General features: G+C 42.6%; 1 protein-coding gene and 1 long non-coding RNA gene across 7 annotated transcripts in view; one reads left to right on the top strand and one right to left on the bottom strand.

Moving 5' to 3' along the window:
• LOC110983101 (leucine-rich repeat serine/threonine-protein kinase 2-like) overlaps positions 1-17674 on the top strand; it is an 83066-nt gene that overhangs the window by 7428 nt on the left and 57964 nt on the right. For 5 of the 6 annotated variants that reach the window (XM_087135839.1, XM_087135840.1, XM_087135835.1 and 2 more), the window contains exon 3: positions 13812-13903. In XM_087135839.1, the coding sequence (XP_086991965.1) occupies positions 13812-13903 (92 nt within the window). Of the gene's footprint in view, positions 1-3137; positions 3299-13811; positions 13904-17674 lie in introns of those variants that run through there. The other variant, XM_087135841.1, reaches the window with a different exon arrangement.
• On the bottom strand, positions 4876-5954 carry LOC147799478 (uncharacterized). The gene is made up of 2 exons (XR_015425031.1): positions 5273-5954; positions 4876-5051 (listed from the first exon to the last, which is right to left on the bottom strand). It is a non-coding gene; the product is annotated as an uncharacterized LOC147799478 (long non-coding RNA).

Genomic DNA, 17674 nt, shown 5'->3' with positions numbered 1-17674 from the left:
GACAAAAATACTCTTAATTCAAAGAGTAAGCACTACTTTTTCCGCACAAAAGTCATTTAAGCCGACAGGGTTTGATAGTTACAAATACAGTCATGCAAGTGTACATCAACAGCGCTACCCCCTCATAAGACAAAACTCCTTCGGTCTCTTGTTCATATAGGTTTGGTACAGTCATTTTCCGAGTTCCGGATCGCGAAAATTATTCACTACGACTGCAGCTAAAAATCCTCAAATTCGATTGAAATATGGTCAGAAGTCAACTTTGTGTTTTGGATATACTTCAATTATTTTTTTCAAAATCTAAGCTTTAATATTTGGACTCACAGGATCGATCGACGAAAGTGACGATGACACCTTTCCTAGTTCTGGATCGGTTTAGGATCGAGACAAAAACGTCTTCACAAATAAAAAGTAACCATACGAAAAATCCATTTTCAGCCAAAACCATTGTAAAAAGTTGCTTTTCTAATAGAGAATCTTTTAATTTTGAGAAAATTAGATGAAAAATAAGAATTCCAATGAATTAAAAAGGTAGAAATTACGTAAGGTTTGACTCGACTTTTCAACTGTACAGTGAGCTATCAACGTTACCCTCCCCGCGCCGCACAGTTGACGAACCCATTACGTCACGTACATTTCTGCTGCGCCCGTGTAGTTGAGTTCGCAACGACTTTGCGTGGTAACGCCGCGCGATCCGAGAGTAGGGGAAAAGCTTGCAGTTTTCGGTAAATTACAAAAACGGAAACTCTAAAAAAGTCATTTTGATTAAGCAGACATCAGATGCAAAGGTTTATATGACTATTCAATTTAAAGAAATATTTAAAATCACACGTAGCGAGTGACCTATCGCCCGTGAATTTTAGTGTTTTTTTCGCTCTTGTGAACAAGGAAATTCCGGAACTAGGAAAACGACTTGCAGTACAATGGGCGGAGTGGGTAATAAAATTAGCTGTCGATCTCCGAATTCAAGTTTCATGTATGACCGCGGGACCGGGTTTTCATCGGCACGGTGGTTTTTCATGAAGTCTGTTCTTCAGTAAGAAATTTCACAGACATTTTATGCATGAATGTTTGTTCCTAATTTATTTACTTTACTTTTTTACGGGTACCCGGCCCGGAAAAATGGAACCGGGTTTTGAAATCGACGGGCGGGTACCCGGGTACCCGGGTACCCGGCACAGGCCTATACATACATGTATCTTGCCAGTCAAGGTTATATTCAACTTCATTATGTTGTTATTTTTGTGTGCAGGTTGTATGTACTTGCAGTTTCCATTCAAAAGGCAATTAAATACTGCTAATTGTCAGAAGATTTTGCATTGCAGTCTTAACATGACCAGAAAACTAGTCTGGCTATTGACACCTTGTTTCAAAAGTTCCATTTTTCCCATTTCTGGAAGTTCTTATGCATTTTTTTAGTCTTACAGGTTTAGAGCAGTGTAAAAAAATCAACTTACCGTATTATCTTATATTTCTTTGAGAACAATTTTTTTAAGAACATGTACATGTACTGGTATTGACAAAATTATCAAGAGCTCAACATTTTGCTGAGAAATGACAAATGACAGATGAATAACTGTATGGGAGTTTTTAATTTAAATGGCTTGCGTCCAGACGTGATGACCTGTATTTTGGACTTGTGATTAAGCTGCAATGACCTGATTACTGTCTCAGTGGAACTCAAAGTGTGTTTTGAAGAAGCAGGTGTAGTGGTTGGTAAACCCGCATTTTGCTTGTAAATATGTACAGTGTAGTTTGAGCACCTCTAAACAGTAGGCCTACAGGTCATGCATGCACACATTAATTTATTCCCTTGTTTCTGCTGGTTGTTTATGGGTGCAATTATGCTTCTGTCAAAGCTTTGCTCCTTGTTCTATTATGCCATTGTTCATGTGCAATGGCCCGTGCATTGAGTACGGGTAAGTTTATTCCTTACAATCATCTGACTCAAATCTTGACTGTAACTGTCTTTTCAACCTCTGTACACAAGCAGCGTTGCTTTTGTCAATAAACCAACGGATCAGGAAACACAATTGTTGTAATTACGGTATACATGTAGATAAACCTCGGAACTGCACCTGTGTGTTTCACTGAATCCTATTTTTCACTTTTTGCTTTGCTAACTTGGAGTTAAATGTAAGAGCTTTTTTGTGGTTATGCTAATGTGAATTTCCATATTCATGAGCAAAACAGTGATGTCATCCCAGTGTTTCATTGACTAGTACACAAAAACTACTGAATTTTCTGTAACCATATTTTACTGTTGTAAATTTCCTTTTCTTTGGCATTGTTTTGTTTTGACAGCATGGCAATAAGCGAGCAAGCAACTTTTTGTCAGAAATGTTTGTAAAGAGCGCATTTGGGGTTCAAATTGGAACCTGAAAACATGGAAATAGAACAGTGTCTTCCCTTATTTACATGTACATCACAGGAACAGCGCCCTCACTTGTCCAGAAAAGCCTTAACATTTTTAAATGTTTAAAAAAAGTGCACTTTTGAATGCTTTTTACCCTAAACAACAGTTTTCATACATTAGAAAATGGTATAAAATGCACAAAAAGTGAGTTTTAGAAAGATTTAAACGGTACATGTAAATGAATGCATACAGTTACCTGCATACTGTACATGTATTGCCAAGAATGTCCTGGAGTTACCTTGAGAAGAGTTGACGGGGGATTGAGAAGAATAATTCATGAAATTGTATAAGGACCAAACATGAATGTCAACATGCAGTAAAACATCTTTTGGCATTTACATGTATGGTCTACCAGCCCATGTACATGTACCGTGCATGGATTCACATAGTGGTTTCATAACCATATACATGTACATGTATATTTCACGATGAAACCATGGAGACAAACTTAGATCACAAAACATGTAATTTATCAGTTTATCAAGCAAAACCATAGTGCTGCTTGCTGATATCATTTGTATATACATGTATGTATACATGCACATGTATATGGTATGACCATGCATGCTTCACAACACGTGCACAGACACATGGTGTTACATAACAAACCAAACCCAGGCCAACAGTAATCCACATCCAGACAGTAATTTAACTGTATCATTTGCATGATATCAGGGTTTTTAATAGTCTGGATTATAAACTGTATCTACATGTATAATGTACAGTGAACCACTCACTATCGAAGAAGGAACCATTCAGTGCTGACTGTACATGTACATGTGCATGTGCAGTGTTTTCAAAACATTCTGAAGTTTCATGTCCGGTCCTGGGATGTGCTGCACACCTGTACATAGGTATACTATGTTGTAATGTGCATCTGAGGTGAGTTTCATGATACATGTATGCATGGAAATGATGTTTGCAGATTTATGGGTACATACACCTGCACTTTTCTGTCATGAACATTATGAGTGTAGGAAATTCTGTGAAAGGACATGTTAGATCATTGTGGTAACTTTGTAGGAAGCAGATGAATGGGCATTCCACATGCAGCTGAAGCTTGGACCTCATGTTCGAACTCTACATGTCATCGTCTACCCGGCACTGGGAACAAGTGTGACTCTGCAGTTTACCGAGCCTGGACATTCAAAGTTAGCTGGAGATAATTCCTAAGCATGCTGTTTCAAGGAGACTAATGGCGCCATTCCACTCCCAGAAAATTCTGATTTAGCTTGTTGGGGACGAGGTGGCAGATTTGAACCTACAGTGTACCGTACGTGTACACGCAGTAGTCCAAAAGATTTGGACTCACTGAGAGCTCTGTAATTAAGCCGAACAGTGAGAGTGGAGTAGTTGGTAGGAGTTTGTTCTTGCATGGTTTTTTTTCTGGACTCGGGGTTTCAATCTGGTTTAAACCCAGCAATGCCTCTGGTGTTGCATGGGAATTACCTCTAGCCAGAAATGGACCCCCTGGAAGCTTGATGACAAATGACAAGACATCTGCAATCTGCACTTACGTGTACAAGCAGGAGGGTCTGGCTTCAGATGACATGGAACTCTGACTTCAAGCTTGTTACTTCTTCATCAAAAGAAAAGCTCAGTTAATCACATGACTTTGATGAAGAGAAAACCTGACGTCAAAAGTGATGTCTCTAACATTGTCTAAGTGAAATGAGACATAAAGTTACTATAGAGCCCCCCAAATGTGTCATCTGTGTCTCGTCAGTAAGGACATGAAGGAAATCCTTAATGACACACATTGGTGAATAGGCATTCCGGCACTTTGTTACCAGAGAAGAACTGCGGTACTGCCAAACTTGTTACTTCCTAGTACACAGATTATTTTCAAACTTTCTGTGGTCTGATCTGTACCCAAGTACATGTACCAGTAGTCATTTTGTCACTGTCGGTTCTAGTGACACAAATTCACAGAACTTTAGCTGTGTCACTCGGTGAGGAAATGATCATCATACTTGTCGGTTCCTTTGTACCTGTGCTAATTTTCTAAATCCAGAGGGACTTTCCAGTGCTGATGTGGTCTTCTTGTGTTTTTCCTGGATCAGTTCTTTGCGTTTCCTCCAGTGATTTTACCGGTCAGGTACATGTAGGTTTCGATTGAATTCAAGTGCATTCAACAGAGTATAAAATTGGATTCCGATTTGACTTTTCAAACATGAACATGCACTTTGTGCCTTGTAGCAGGTGGAAAGTTTGCAACAAAAAGAACAACCCTTGGAACGGGTAGAGTATTGCTTGCATCTTCTTTCTTCATTTTAATATTCTTCTTGTGTCGTTTTATTTGAGCTAATTCATTGTAGCTGTGTCATTTTGGACAGCCAAATTGATTTAAAACAGGTGAACATACATGTAGATTGGTACTTAAAAATAAATTGGAAACCCTCTATAGCAACTGTGATCATGTGACGCAGAAACTTCAAGACAGCTGCTAGAAGTCAGGGTTCAAGGGTCTCAACAGAAGCTTCTTTTATTCGCAAGGCTACATGACATACATGGCACATGTGTCACTTCTTCGCTTAGCTCCTGATTTAAACTCATTTCTAAGCTCCATCCTAGTTCCATGTTCTCAGCGTCTATATTGTAGTTCCTATAGGTTCCATGCAGAGCTCCGTGAAAACTAACAATAAAGAGTAATAAAGATTTCCATAAACATGTGTGAAAGGACATCACATATGCACGTAACATGAACACAAATACATGTACTATCACATGACCTACATGTAGGCTACAGTATATCAACTATCCACGAGTGTGAGGTAAAATCTGGCACAAAAATTCCCTAACTTAAACCAAACCAATAAAGTAATCTCTCCATATAAAGGAAAACAAGTTATTTACCTCCTTGAATCCTCTAAGGTCCATCAAAAGGGTACACTGGATAAAATTCAATCACAAAGTATTTACGATAACTTGGAGAAATGGCATGATCAACTTCCAAAAGCATGAGGTGATTTGTTTGTTTGAACAGCATCTGTGTACTCCACTTAATAACTGCACGAGGGCGCTATAACAGTATGACTAGTCTGCATTAACATGGCTCCCCAAAATTAGTACTATAACTCTAATTTTCAAAACACAGAAACATTAAACAACAACTTGTACGTTGAAAGACCCTTGAATTACTAAACAATTAACTGGTTAAAACTACACTTAATTAACTAACTAGTACTACGTTCTTGGCAAAAGTACGCATAGTAGCAACAAGGTTCAATCTGATTCCTTGGTGTGCTGAGTTGTCTTACTTAGGCTCCTCGACGGGGAACTCTCCGGTATCCTTGTTTGTTACAAGCAGGACTAGCTTCTGCACTGGACGTTCCAAGTATCTTTTGGGATGCGTCTGCTTGCCTTCTACGTCGAGCAATGGGTCGCCTAGAAGAAGACGTGCACTACGCACTAGACCATCTTTTCCTGGAAAGACGTCCTTGACACGGCCCAGTTGCCACCTGTTGCGAGGGAGCGTGTCATCCTTAACAAGCACTATGTCATCAACTTCAAGGTTGGGGTGTGGACGGATCCACTTTTGCCTTAACTGCAATGTCTGGATGTATTCCTTTCTCCAGCGGTTCCAGAATTCATTTGCAAGGAACTGGACTCGACGCCACCTTTTCTTCGAGTAGAGATCAGTGCTTTGGAAACATCCAGGTGGTGGTAAAACCAATGTTGACTTCATAGTCAGCAAGTGATTCGGTGTTAAGGGAGCGAGTGAGGTTGGGTCGTTCAGGTTATCGATGGTCAGAGGTCTGCTATTTATGATGGCAGCTGCTTCTGTCATGAGAGTCCTCAGTGACTCGTCGTCGAGATGAGATCCCAGTTGATCCATTAGGGACGAGAGTACTCTTCGTACCGAGCGGATTTGCCTCTCCCATACTCCTCCTGTATGACTCGCCGTTGGTATATTCGTCTTGAATTCAACTAGGTCGCAGTTCTGCTTGATTAGGAACTTTCTGACATGATCGGTGTTCATCTCTTTCAGGGCTTCATTGAGCTCTGATCGTGTTCCAACAAAGTTGGTGCCCTGGTCACATCTCAGTTGTCGGATAGGTCCTCGAATGGCGATGAATCTACGCAACGCATTGATAAAGACATCAGTACTAAGTGCAGTCGTGGTCTCGATATGGATTGCTCGGGAACTCATACAGGTGAAAAGAACGCCATATCTTTTGAGCTCCTTGCGGCCTTCCTTTATGTACCATGGCCCAAACAGATCTACACCGCAATATGTGAAGGGAGGAGCAGGTTCAAGTCGGTCTTCAGGCAGATTTGCCATCTTCTGTTCTATGACTGGTTTGTACAGCTTTCTACATTTGACACACTTAGAGATGATGCTGGATACCGCAGAGCTGCAGCCAATGATCCAATAGCCGCTTGACCTGATCTGGTTAGTGGTCATACTTCGTCCTTGATGACCTGCTACTTCATGGCAGTGTCGGATTATCAGGTCGGTGATGTGATGATTTCTCGGGAGTATCGCCGGGTGCTTGAAGTTGGGAGGAAGGTCAGCCCTCTTGATACGTCCCCCAACTCGCATTACGCCATCTTCATCGATGAACGGGTCCAGTCTATACAGACAGCTTGTCTTTCTCATGGCTTTGTTTCGGACCCCAGCTGTCTGTCGATCCACGCAGTTGCTGCTGACATCCAGTGACTCCAAAATCTTCATTTCCCCTGCGAAGGAATGTCTTTGAAGGAGACGAATGATCTCAACTTCTGATTGATAGAGCTCTTCAACTGTAGCTGGTTCATAGAGAGGGATTGGTCTTTCCTGCGGTGTTTGGATTGGCTTGATCGTTTGTCCTCTCTTGATGAGGCGAGCTTTCAGGCGCTGTTTCAGCTTGAGACAGATTGCTACTGCTCCCTTGACCCGATGCCATTGTGAGAATCTTTCCAGGCGTTCTAACATAGAATGCTTCAGAGATGAATGTGTGGAGAATGCTTGCACTTTCTTCACTTCAGGATCGTCAGAAGAGACTGTTGGACTGCAAGCCTCGATTTCGATTGGAATGTCCCTTTCTTGTAGAAATGCAGGACCATGTAGCCACCTCGATTGATTGACCAATTCGTTTGCACACAGGCCTCTGGAGCCATCATCTGCTGGGTTGGCCTCTGAGCGTACATGTCTCCACTGGTTTGGTTCGGTTTGGTCCCGGATTTGTTGCACCCTGTTTGCCACGAAGGTGTGGAATCTACGGGCGTCGTTGGCTATATATCCTAGGACAACTTGGCTGTCCGTCCAGAAAACCTCACTGTATTCCTTATAGTCAAGCTCCTTCTGTAGAAGTGCACTGACTCGCACGGATACAACTGCTGCATTGAGTTCTAAGCGAGGGATCGTGACAGTCTTCAACGGGCAGACTCTACACTTGCCCATCACCAGGGCACAGTGGACTCTTCCTTCAGTATCTTGAAGTCGTAGATATGAACACTGTGCATATCCTGTGTTACTGGCATCGGAGAAATGATGAACTTCAATGGATTTCACATCTCCAAAGTCCTCTGGCCGAAAACATCTCGATACCTTTAGGTCTTGAAGATGAATCAGGCTGCTCCGCCATTGCTCCCATCGAGATCTTACAGGGTCTGGGAGTGGATCATCCCAGTCAGCTTGATCTTTGCAGAGGCTCTGCAAAATCTGTTTTCCGACGAGTACGACAGGAGCTACTAGTCCCAGTGGGTCATAGACAGAGCAGACAGTCGATAGAACTCCACGTTTTGTCAGTGGCTGATCCTTCAAAGTGATGCGAAACTGGAAGGTATCTGATTCGATACACCACTGAATTCCAAGGGCTCTCTCAACTGGCAAGGAATCAAATCGAAGGTCGAGATCCTTAATCCCCTTTGCATGGTCTTCCAGTGCAACTGCATCGATGACCTCTACAGAATTACTAACAAACTTATGGAGACGCAGGCCACCTCGTTTGCAAAGATCCTTTGTCTTCTGGATCAGGTCAGTTGCCTCGTGTTTGGTTGAAACGGAGATCAACCCATCATCCACATAGAAATTTCGTCGCACGAAGTTGGCTGCTGCAGACCCACACTCTGTCTCAAAGTCATCAGCTATCTGCCTCAGGCCAAAGTTTGCGCATCCCGGAGATGATGTAGCCCCGAACAGATGCACTTTCATACGAAACACATGAGGATCTCCTTCATAGCATCCATTGCTCCACCACAAGAACCGAAGAAAGTTACGATGTTCCGCATCGACTTGGAACTGGTAGAACATCTTTTCAACATCGCATATGAGTGCAACAGGTTCTCTTCTGAATCTGCACAGTACACCTACAAGGGCATTAGTAAGGTCGGGACCTTGTAGAAGGTGATCGTTGAGACACACTCCGTGGTATCTAGCACTACAGTCAAAAACTACCCTGATCTTTTCAGGCTTCTTGGTGTGGTATACCCCATGGTGAGGTATGTACCACACATGACCGCTGTCTTCATAGGCTACCTCGGATTCTGGAACACGTTCAGCATAACCGTTTTCGATGATATCCTGCATGAAAGAACAGTAGTCTCGATGGTAGCTTTGATCCCTTGCGAAGCGTGACTTTAACTGGTCCAAGCGGCGAACAGCTTGCATCTTATTGTTCGGCAGTTTAGGAGGTTCAGTCCCCTTGAAAGGAAGTGGCATGATGTAATGACCATCCGGTTGCTGGCGGATCCCTTCCTGCATCTTCTTCATGAACTTGCGGTCATCAATCGAAACTGGAACGTCGCATGACTTTCTCTCTGAGAAGTCGAGTTCCATCATCTCAACAATCCCCGAAGGTTTGATGACTTCCTTGACATGTGTTCTAAATGCAAGCAGGACTTGGTCTCTCACGGTGTTCATGCCAACTTGACATTCTGCCTTGGATAACGTTGTCGGGTTCTCGCATGCAAGAATTCTATGGCTCACTCCCACTTGATCGGATTCATTCTCTCTCAGGTCTGGGTCGACAATTCCTATAATTCCCCAACCAAGGTCTGTCCTTTGACCATACGGCTCATTGTCGACTGGCGCAATCACTTCACGAGGGGCAAGGGCTTGTGGGCAATTGTATCCGATTAGGATTCCAACTTCGCAATCAGCCACCGGCATGAGTTCCCTTGCTATCTTGTCCAAGTGGGGCCAGCGTCTTGCCATGTCTGCTGTAGGTATATGTGTGCGGTTAGCTGGCATGATGCCTCTTGTGTATGCCGTAGGGAGCGTTATTCTCAGATTACTGTCATATCCTCTCACTTGTAGTCCTCTGATCTTCCGAGATTCTACTCGCTGATTAGATGAGAACATTGTGGATAGCAGTAGCTGGACCTTAGGTCCATCGAGTCCGAGTGCATCACAGGTATCATCTAAGATAAATGTGGTGTCCGATTGCGTGTCCAGGAGTGCGTACACAAGTCTCTCCTGATTGGGCGTGTCAGAATGTGACACCCATACCGGCACGATCATCGAACTCTTTCCTTGTACGCAGGTGTCACTGAAGTTGTTCACTCTTGTGTGTGAACTCGTTGAAGCTACCACTGGCTTGGGTGGTTCACTCTCTGGCTTCGGGTTTGGGGCTGGAGTTTCCTTGACATCACCGTGAAGTGAAGTTGGGTGTCGTCGTTTGCATGTCTGACAGGTTTTTCTCTGCCGGCACTGCTTCGATCTGTGGCCTTGAGTTAAGCAGGCGAAGCAGAGACCCCTTTTCATCACAAATTGTTTCCTCTCTTCAAGCGTCTTGGAAAGGAAACTTCGACAGTCGTCAAGCTGATGACTCCTTTTCTCACAAAGTAGACAAACTTCATCTTGAAAACCCCCTTTTCGTTTTGTCTCAGTCGCAGTAGAGAACGTGCTAGCTCCTGCAGCTCTCTTTGATTCCTTTCTGGCACTTCTAGCATCTTGCTTCGTACTCTCACTCGAGGGTCTTTCCGCTTTGAGGGACTGGAGTGAAGTTACAGGGTCGCAGGCAAGATCAGCTTCTTTCACAACAAACTTGACGAATTCCGTGTAGGGGGGAGATTTGTTGTGTTTTTCCTTCCATTCTTGCGCCTTTCGACCCCATCTTGGTACAAGCCAGTCTGGAAGTTTAGCAAGCAGTTTTCGGTTTTCCCTGTCATCATTGAGTATGTTCAGATTCTCGTTCGTCTTCATCGCAGATTCGCATTGTCGCAGGAAGTCAGCTAGATTTCGCAAACCCTTGCCATCTCTGGGGGCTATTTTGGGCCATGTGTCTAGCTTGTCTCTGAATGCGTTGGCAATGACGAACGGATCACCATATCTCTTCTGTAGCAGGGCCTTGGCCTGGTCAAAGGCATCGTCACTTGATAGGATGAGGAATCCGTCAACTGCTTCCTTTGCTGGTCCAGTCAAATATCTCTTCAAGTAGTGTAGCCTTTCCGAGGGGGGCACACCTCTTTTCTCAATTAATGTTTCAAAGCTGATTCTCCAACTGGGATATTTCAGCGGGTCGCCTGAAAACACACCGGGCTCTGGCGGGGGAAGACGACTCAAGTTCAGCTGATTGGCAAAGACTTTGGCCAGGTCACTCAAGTCGTTTCTGTCATCTCCTGCCAGCGTTGAATTCTTTGGTTTCTCAGGGATTTCATCTGAATTTGCTTGGTGTTCAGATCCCGACAATGGTGGGGACTCATCTGCTAGGCCTGCATTGTCGTGGCAGTTGGGCAATGACTGCACATATTCCCTTACCATTGTGTCACGATTTTCAACCTCTCCAATTTCTTCAATGTCAGAGTTGACAAATTCTTCATTTAGAACCGTGTCTATGGCACGTATTCTGGCTTGGGTAGCACAGAGGTTACGCATTGTTTGCAATTTGGCAAGCTCAGCATGATTTTTTTCTATTTCTGCCCTCTTTTCTGCCTCAGCATCAGCAAATTCTAATTGAGCCTTCAAAGCTGCTGCTTCTGCTGCCAGTGCGGCCTTTGTAGATGTAATCGACGAACGAGAGGAATTTGTCCGGATGCTTCGGTGGGAGTGTCGTGATGACATTCTAGAACGCTTTTCAAAGTGTTCAGATTGTGCCGCTTCCTGTGTCAGGTTGTGATCTGCTCCTGATGCACGAAGCTTGTCACTACTGGTTTCGGTAGGGGAAACTGGATTCGCAGCTGTGCCTGACATGTTAGTATCGGGTGTCTCGGCCATGAAGGGAATGGGCATATGTTCCTGTTCCAATTTCTCTTGTTCTCCGGTGGCAGACATGATGGCGCATGTACATGTACCTGTTCCTAAAAACTGCAAATTACTAAGTGGGAAATAGGTACCGCAAGTTATACACACATGTACATGTAAATATACCAGTGCTGATCAAAATTGGTTGCCACTAAGTACGCAAATTTCTAATTTAGGAATAGGCAATCAGCACTAGTAAACAGCACTTAAGTACTTAAGTATTTCGCAAATTACAACATGCTCAACTGCAGTGAGAAACAGAATTAACTGGCAAGAATTCTTCATGACGATTCAAAATGGCAAGAAAATTTACATGGCAACATGCGAAAGTACACATGAATCTTCAATACAAATATGTACACTTTTGTAAGGAATCAAATGAGGTTACAAGTTTCGTCGATTTCACAGGACGTCATGACAACTCACAAGCAAGTCTAGATTCATATAAGACATGTAAATCAGGGCGAAATGCAGTTTACGAATGTCTCAAAATGAATTCATACGACATGGCAAACAGTACGTGTTCAAAGTTTATAACGGAAGAGTTCCTTGAGCGATGTTGCAAATTCTAGTTCGTCTTCTCGGTAGGTTGGCGGCAGCCTGCTGTATGATGCATTTCGTCCTGTTCGTCTGATGTTAGCCCAATGTATGACGCAGCAGGCCTTGTACTAAGATGTCAATCCAGATGTACAATGCAATGGCCTCCGGTAGTACAATCAAACTCCGATGCATGATACGCCAGCACCTGGTAGTATGAACTCCAACTGATGATACGGAAGCCCCCTAGTAGTAGTATCTGACGTGTAACCAATGTGTATTCGATGACCCAATGTCCGATGAACGGAGTTTTCACTATAGCAACTGTGATCATGTGACGCAGAAACTTCAAGACAGCTGCTAGAAGTCAGGGTTCAAGGGTCTCAACAGAAGCTTCTTTTATTCGCAAGGCTACATGACATACATGGCACATGTGTCACTTCTTCGCTTAGCTCCTGATTTAAACTCATTTCTAAGCTCCATCCTAGTTCCATGTTCTCAGCGTCTATATTGTAGTTCCTATAGGTTCCATGCAGAGCTCCGTGAAAACTAACAATAAAGAGTAATAAAGATTTCCATAAACATGTGTGAAAGGACATCACATATGCACGTAACATGAACACAAATACATGTACTATCACATGACCTACATGTAGGCTACAGTATATCAACTATCCACGAGTGTGAGGTAAAATCTGGCACAAAAATTCCCTAACTTAAACCAAACCAATAAAGTAATCTCTCCATATAAAGGAAAACAAGTTATTTACCTCCTTGAATCCTCTAAGGTCCATCAAAAGGGTACACTGGATAAAATTCAATCACAAAGTATTTACGATAACTTGGAGAAATGGCATGATCAACTTCCAAAGCATGAGGTGATTTGTTTGTTTGAACAGCATCTGTGTACTCCACTTAATAACTGCACGAGGGCGCTATAACAGTATGACTAGTCTGCATTAACACCCTCCAAATTCTTCATGATCCAAACATCTGTAACAGATCCATCCACTTGGGTCAAGTTTCGCACAACTAGTTTTTAACTATTTTGTACCGATGAAACCCATATGTACATGTGTTCATAAATGTAACATCAGTGTACATGTATGGTATGAAATCGTGCTTATAAATATTTCCACATGTCCTTGCGTACAGGCACTCTTCATTTTTTATTATTTTTTTAATTATTTTTTATCATTTTTATCATTCATGCAGGTTGCAAATATGTACTTGTACGTACATGTACCGTACATGTACGTAGAGTGCATGTACATGTACATGTATGTAGGACGCACTGAGATGATCAGATGTGTTAGCTTTACTTGTAGCTTGAAGTCTTCACCTGCTGCAAAGACGTTACATGAACCGGTACTTTGCCAAATGCCAAAGTTTTAGTCAAGGCCTCTTTACACAAGACCAACAGAAGACCGCTAGTCTGTATTCAGATGAACCACGTTAGCAACAAAAGACTTGTCTTGAGAATGGGCTTGTGTCTGGTCTTATGATGGTTTCAACTACAGTAATCACTGTAGTAGCTTGTACGGTAGATGTACCAATGGCCATACACGTGCCAGTAGCTCTGATAGCCTGCCTGGGATGCCACGCCATACCAAATTGGACTACCATTGACTTGTCCTGCCTCAGTGTACTGGGTGAAAAATTTGATTGGTTTTTTGTTCTGTTTTCCAGCGGACTGTGTGCAGATCCTTGAGGACTATCATGCTCACAGGCCTGTCATGGATATGATGGAGCATCGTACCTACGAAGCAGATATTCAGCAGGTAGGTACAGGACATGTTGTCATGCCAGAAGCAGGCCCATACCACTTACAGGTGAAAGAGAGAGCAGTGCTCTGAACTGTTGGCTGTTTACAGTGACACCAGAGTTTAGTTTGATTTGGTTTGTTTTGGTTGGGTTGGGTTGGGGATTTGGTTGGGGTTTGTGCCTTCAGATTCCGGTCAAGGTTGGGTTTTAGGACTTGGGGTTTGGGTTTTGGTATGTGAAAGACCTGGAAAAACCAACACTCAGAATGCATTTCTTGTCCATCGTGAATGTACTTACTAGTAGTTTAAGACTTTGGACTTTGATGCTACACATAGACCTTTTGATACAGTGTATTTCACTAACAGATTTCTCCCTGAAGATCAACACACAAGGCTAGAATAATCATGGCGTATGGATCAGTCTGTAGACAGGTCATTTGCCAGTAGAACTGAATGAATTGAGATTGGAAATGCCATTTCTGACTACAGTCTGTTAATTAAATGGTGTAAAAGGACCCCACCACAAGAAGGGCAATGATGATCCCAACCTTCCCTGAATCTTATCGATCTAAGCTGCGAGCAGCCAGCAAGCGACTTTTATCTGGACCCCTGAAGGTCAAACTACCGTGTCATTTCAACATTTACACATGCGCCTATCAGCACATTAACGTCCACGTATATGCCAAGAAGAGACTGAACGTTCACCTGTCCTGGGAAGAACAAATTGGCAAGGTGCAAAGCGGCCTGGCGTAATCTTGGGATGTTCTTATAATTAGGATGAGGTCGGGCAACCAGTCCACTGCAAATATTGGTTCAGTTTTAATTGGAAGTGATGTGGACAGATTTGTCTGGAAAAGAGAGAACTGCTTGGGTTTTGTATTCTGTTTGAAATAAAGATGGAAACTACTCGCTGGTAACACATCACCAGATCTGATGATGCTCTGGCATCAAGAAGGAGTTTGTGCTTGCATGTCACTGTTGAGTCTTACCCTAACCCCCTATGGTGCATGTAAAATCATACTGAAATCGGAGGATTCGGGGATGTTAGGGACAGCTATAAGAAAAACAAATCAAAAGTTTATACAAGACCCAAACTAACCACTTGGGTCATGCACGTTGTATAATTTGAATGTCATATTAACAGGCCTACTCTGCATACATGTACATGTATCAGGCCTGACCTTATCCTCATGTATTCACAACTTAGAGGTGCAAAAGGTGCAATGTTTGAAGCCCTATATCTCCTGGATGTGCAATTGAATTGAATCTTTGCAGAAACTTTGCTGGAAAGAGAAGTGTTATGGATGAAAATAATATGAAATTTCATGCCGATTCTTTAATACCTTATTCTCTTTTTCATTAAAAAACTCAAAAAGGGGAAAAGTCTTACGCTCTGTTCTCAAACAGGCATAAACTTCTCATTCTTTCTGTTGCCATTTTTCTACCACACTGTAAGTACAAGTACCTGCATAGGAGGCACGCTGTTAGTACAAGTACCTGCATAGGAGGCACGCTGTTAGTACAAGTACCTGCATAGGAGGCACGCTGTTAGTTCAAGTACCTGCATTGGAGGCGCGCTGTTAGTACAAGTACCTGCATAGGAGGCACGCTGTTAGTTCAAGTACCTGCATAGGAGGCACGCTGTTAGTACAAGTACCTGCATAGGAGGCGCGCTGTTAGTACAAGCACCTGCATAGGAGGCCTACGGGTACTGTAGGTTGAGAAGGCAAGCAGGTTTAACCCTTACCATTTCAAACTAGCCAAACTTGTTGGAATCTGTTAGGATGAGTACTGCTCTGGTATATTGGTTGTGTTTCATGTGGGATTGGGCATACCACAAATAAACAGAGTCCAACCATTTATGTGCAAAGCTTAATGGTGTTTTGAGTTTTGCAAGGATTTGGAATGTTGCTAGTAAGGTTAAAAGAAGTACATTTACACATTTACATGTACAGTATGCATGTACATATACCTGTAAGTCCTGTGAGAGTATATACTAAAAACAGTTCCATGCATTTACATGCACTTAGCACGTGGAGATTTGTTTTAAAAGATTTTATCAAGCTATTTAGTGAATAAACCCTTTCCAGAGTGTTTTAAAAACAAGTAATGATGGCAAGTAGAGGGTTAGAGTTGATTGTTGCAGTAAAGCAGGAGATGAAGCTATTGTCTAAGAATGGACTGATAATGATGGGAAAGCAGGAAACCTTTCAGTTCAGCCCAAAAGATGATTTTATGACGATTGTTTTCAGGAGTGGCTGCCACCTGAGTTAGCCTATGCCTACTCTTCCTCAATGGAAGGAATTGTTACACAGGGACAAAGCCCCCACCCCTGGGGGAGTCTTGCCTTTACTATCGTACACCGTGTATCCCTACCCCTAAGGAAGCAAAACCAAAATCTGCTAAATATGGCAGTAGCACGGTTGGGAAGATGGAAGGTACTGGTAACAATGGAATAAATGCAGGCAAATTGACAATTTCAGGTGGCCTTGTGCAAGCCTTTGTCTTTTGGTTTTTTTGGTTTTTAAATGAAACTGAAAATGCATTGAAGCCCCTTTGTCGATCTTTTGTTAGTCTTTGATAACCGTTTCATTTGCATAAACCTCCAACCAATCATACGTGACTGTTCCCAGACTGGCCAGTCACTGATAAGCAGGGGGAGAAAAGCAGTCAGTCAACTTAACCTTTAGCACCCATTGTGGGAGAACACTTTCCCTAAGATACATATGTACGTACAACCTTCTAGTGTCATTATCCTCTTGAGAAAATTGATGCCACAGAGACTGCGCGTGTACCAGTAGCTACATGTACCGGTACAGTTGATAACTAGAGCATGACCAATGAGAAAATTGATCTCGGGAAACCTTAATATTGGAGTGGTCCCCTACATCTGCCAGATTGTCATGTGGATTCTTCAACAGTAGGTGTCCTTGCATCTGCTTGCAAATTAGTATATGTTCTTTGGCAAGAAAAACTCAGAAAAGTACTCAGCAGAGGAAATTTCATTGAAAGTGGACAGCAAATGATGGGAGTAACAGCTATCGAAGGATTGAAACAGCTTAATTACGTGTAGAAGTCTTTCATTGTTTCATCTTGTCGATCGTGAGTATTGTCTTTGTTTCCTATGAAGACTTGTGGTGAAACTCTTGAAGTACATTGGATCCTTAATTACCATACATTCCAGTTGAGGGAGCTGACGATCTGTGAGTGGATGATGTGCATTTATGCTAATGATTGAAACGTTACATGTTGGCTTGTGTTGCCTTTGTAACCTTCAATCTCTTTGCCTGGGCAGATGCCCTGTTTACAGCAGGCTCTAGTTATGGGCCTGTTTGTTTCACGTGGATCCAGATCGCGATCAGTGATCCTACATCTGACACCAGCACCCACCTAATAATCAATAGCGCGCGAACTAGCTTTGGGATCACTGATAGACTGGGCTACAGACTCTATAGTCAGTCTCTAACTTTTTAGAATGTACAGCTGCTGTTGTTTTTGTTTTGATTTCTACTCGATTTCCTAGACTTTTTTGTTCCTTAAATTTTTGTGGTTTTTTCTTCCTTGGCTTCTTATTTTACTGACACATTCACCGCTGACATTTGAAATGTACAGGTACTGTAGGAACATGGATTTGTTATTGAATTGTCTGTTTTGGATAATTTTGCCAGGGATCCATGTAGTGTACATGTACATTACATTCACAGTAGGTACATGTAGGCCTACACCTCAGTTGTACATGTACATAAAACGTGTAGGTTTCATGTACATGTACATAACATGTACTTGTAC

The sequence above is a fragment of the Acanthaster planci genome, linkage group LG04, assembly GCF_054643075.1.
Source record: "Acanthaster planci isolate LZ-2023a linkage group LG04, COTS_SCS, whole genome shotgun sequence".
NCBI lineage: Eukaryota > Metazoa > Echinodermata > Asteroidea > Valvatida > Acanthasteridae > Acanthaster > Acanthaster planci.
Note: the sequence above shows the minus strand (reverse complement) of the source record. Positions and strands in the feature narration are given on the sequence as shown.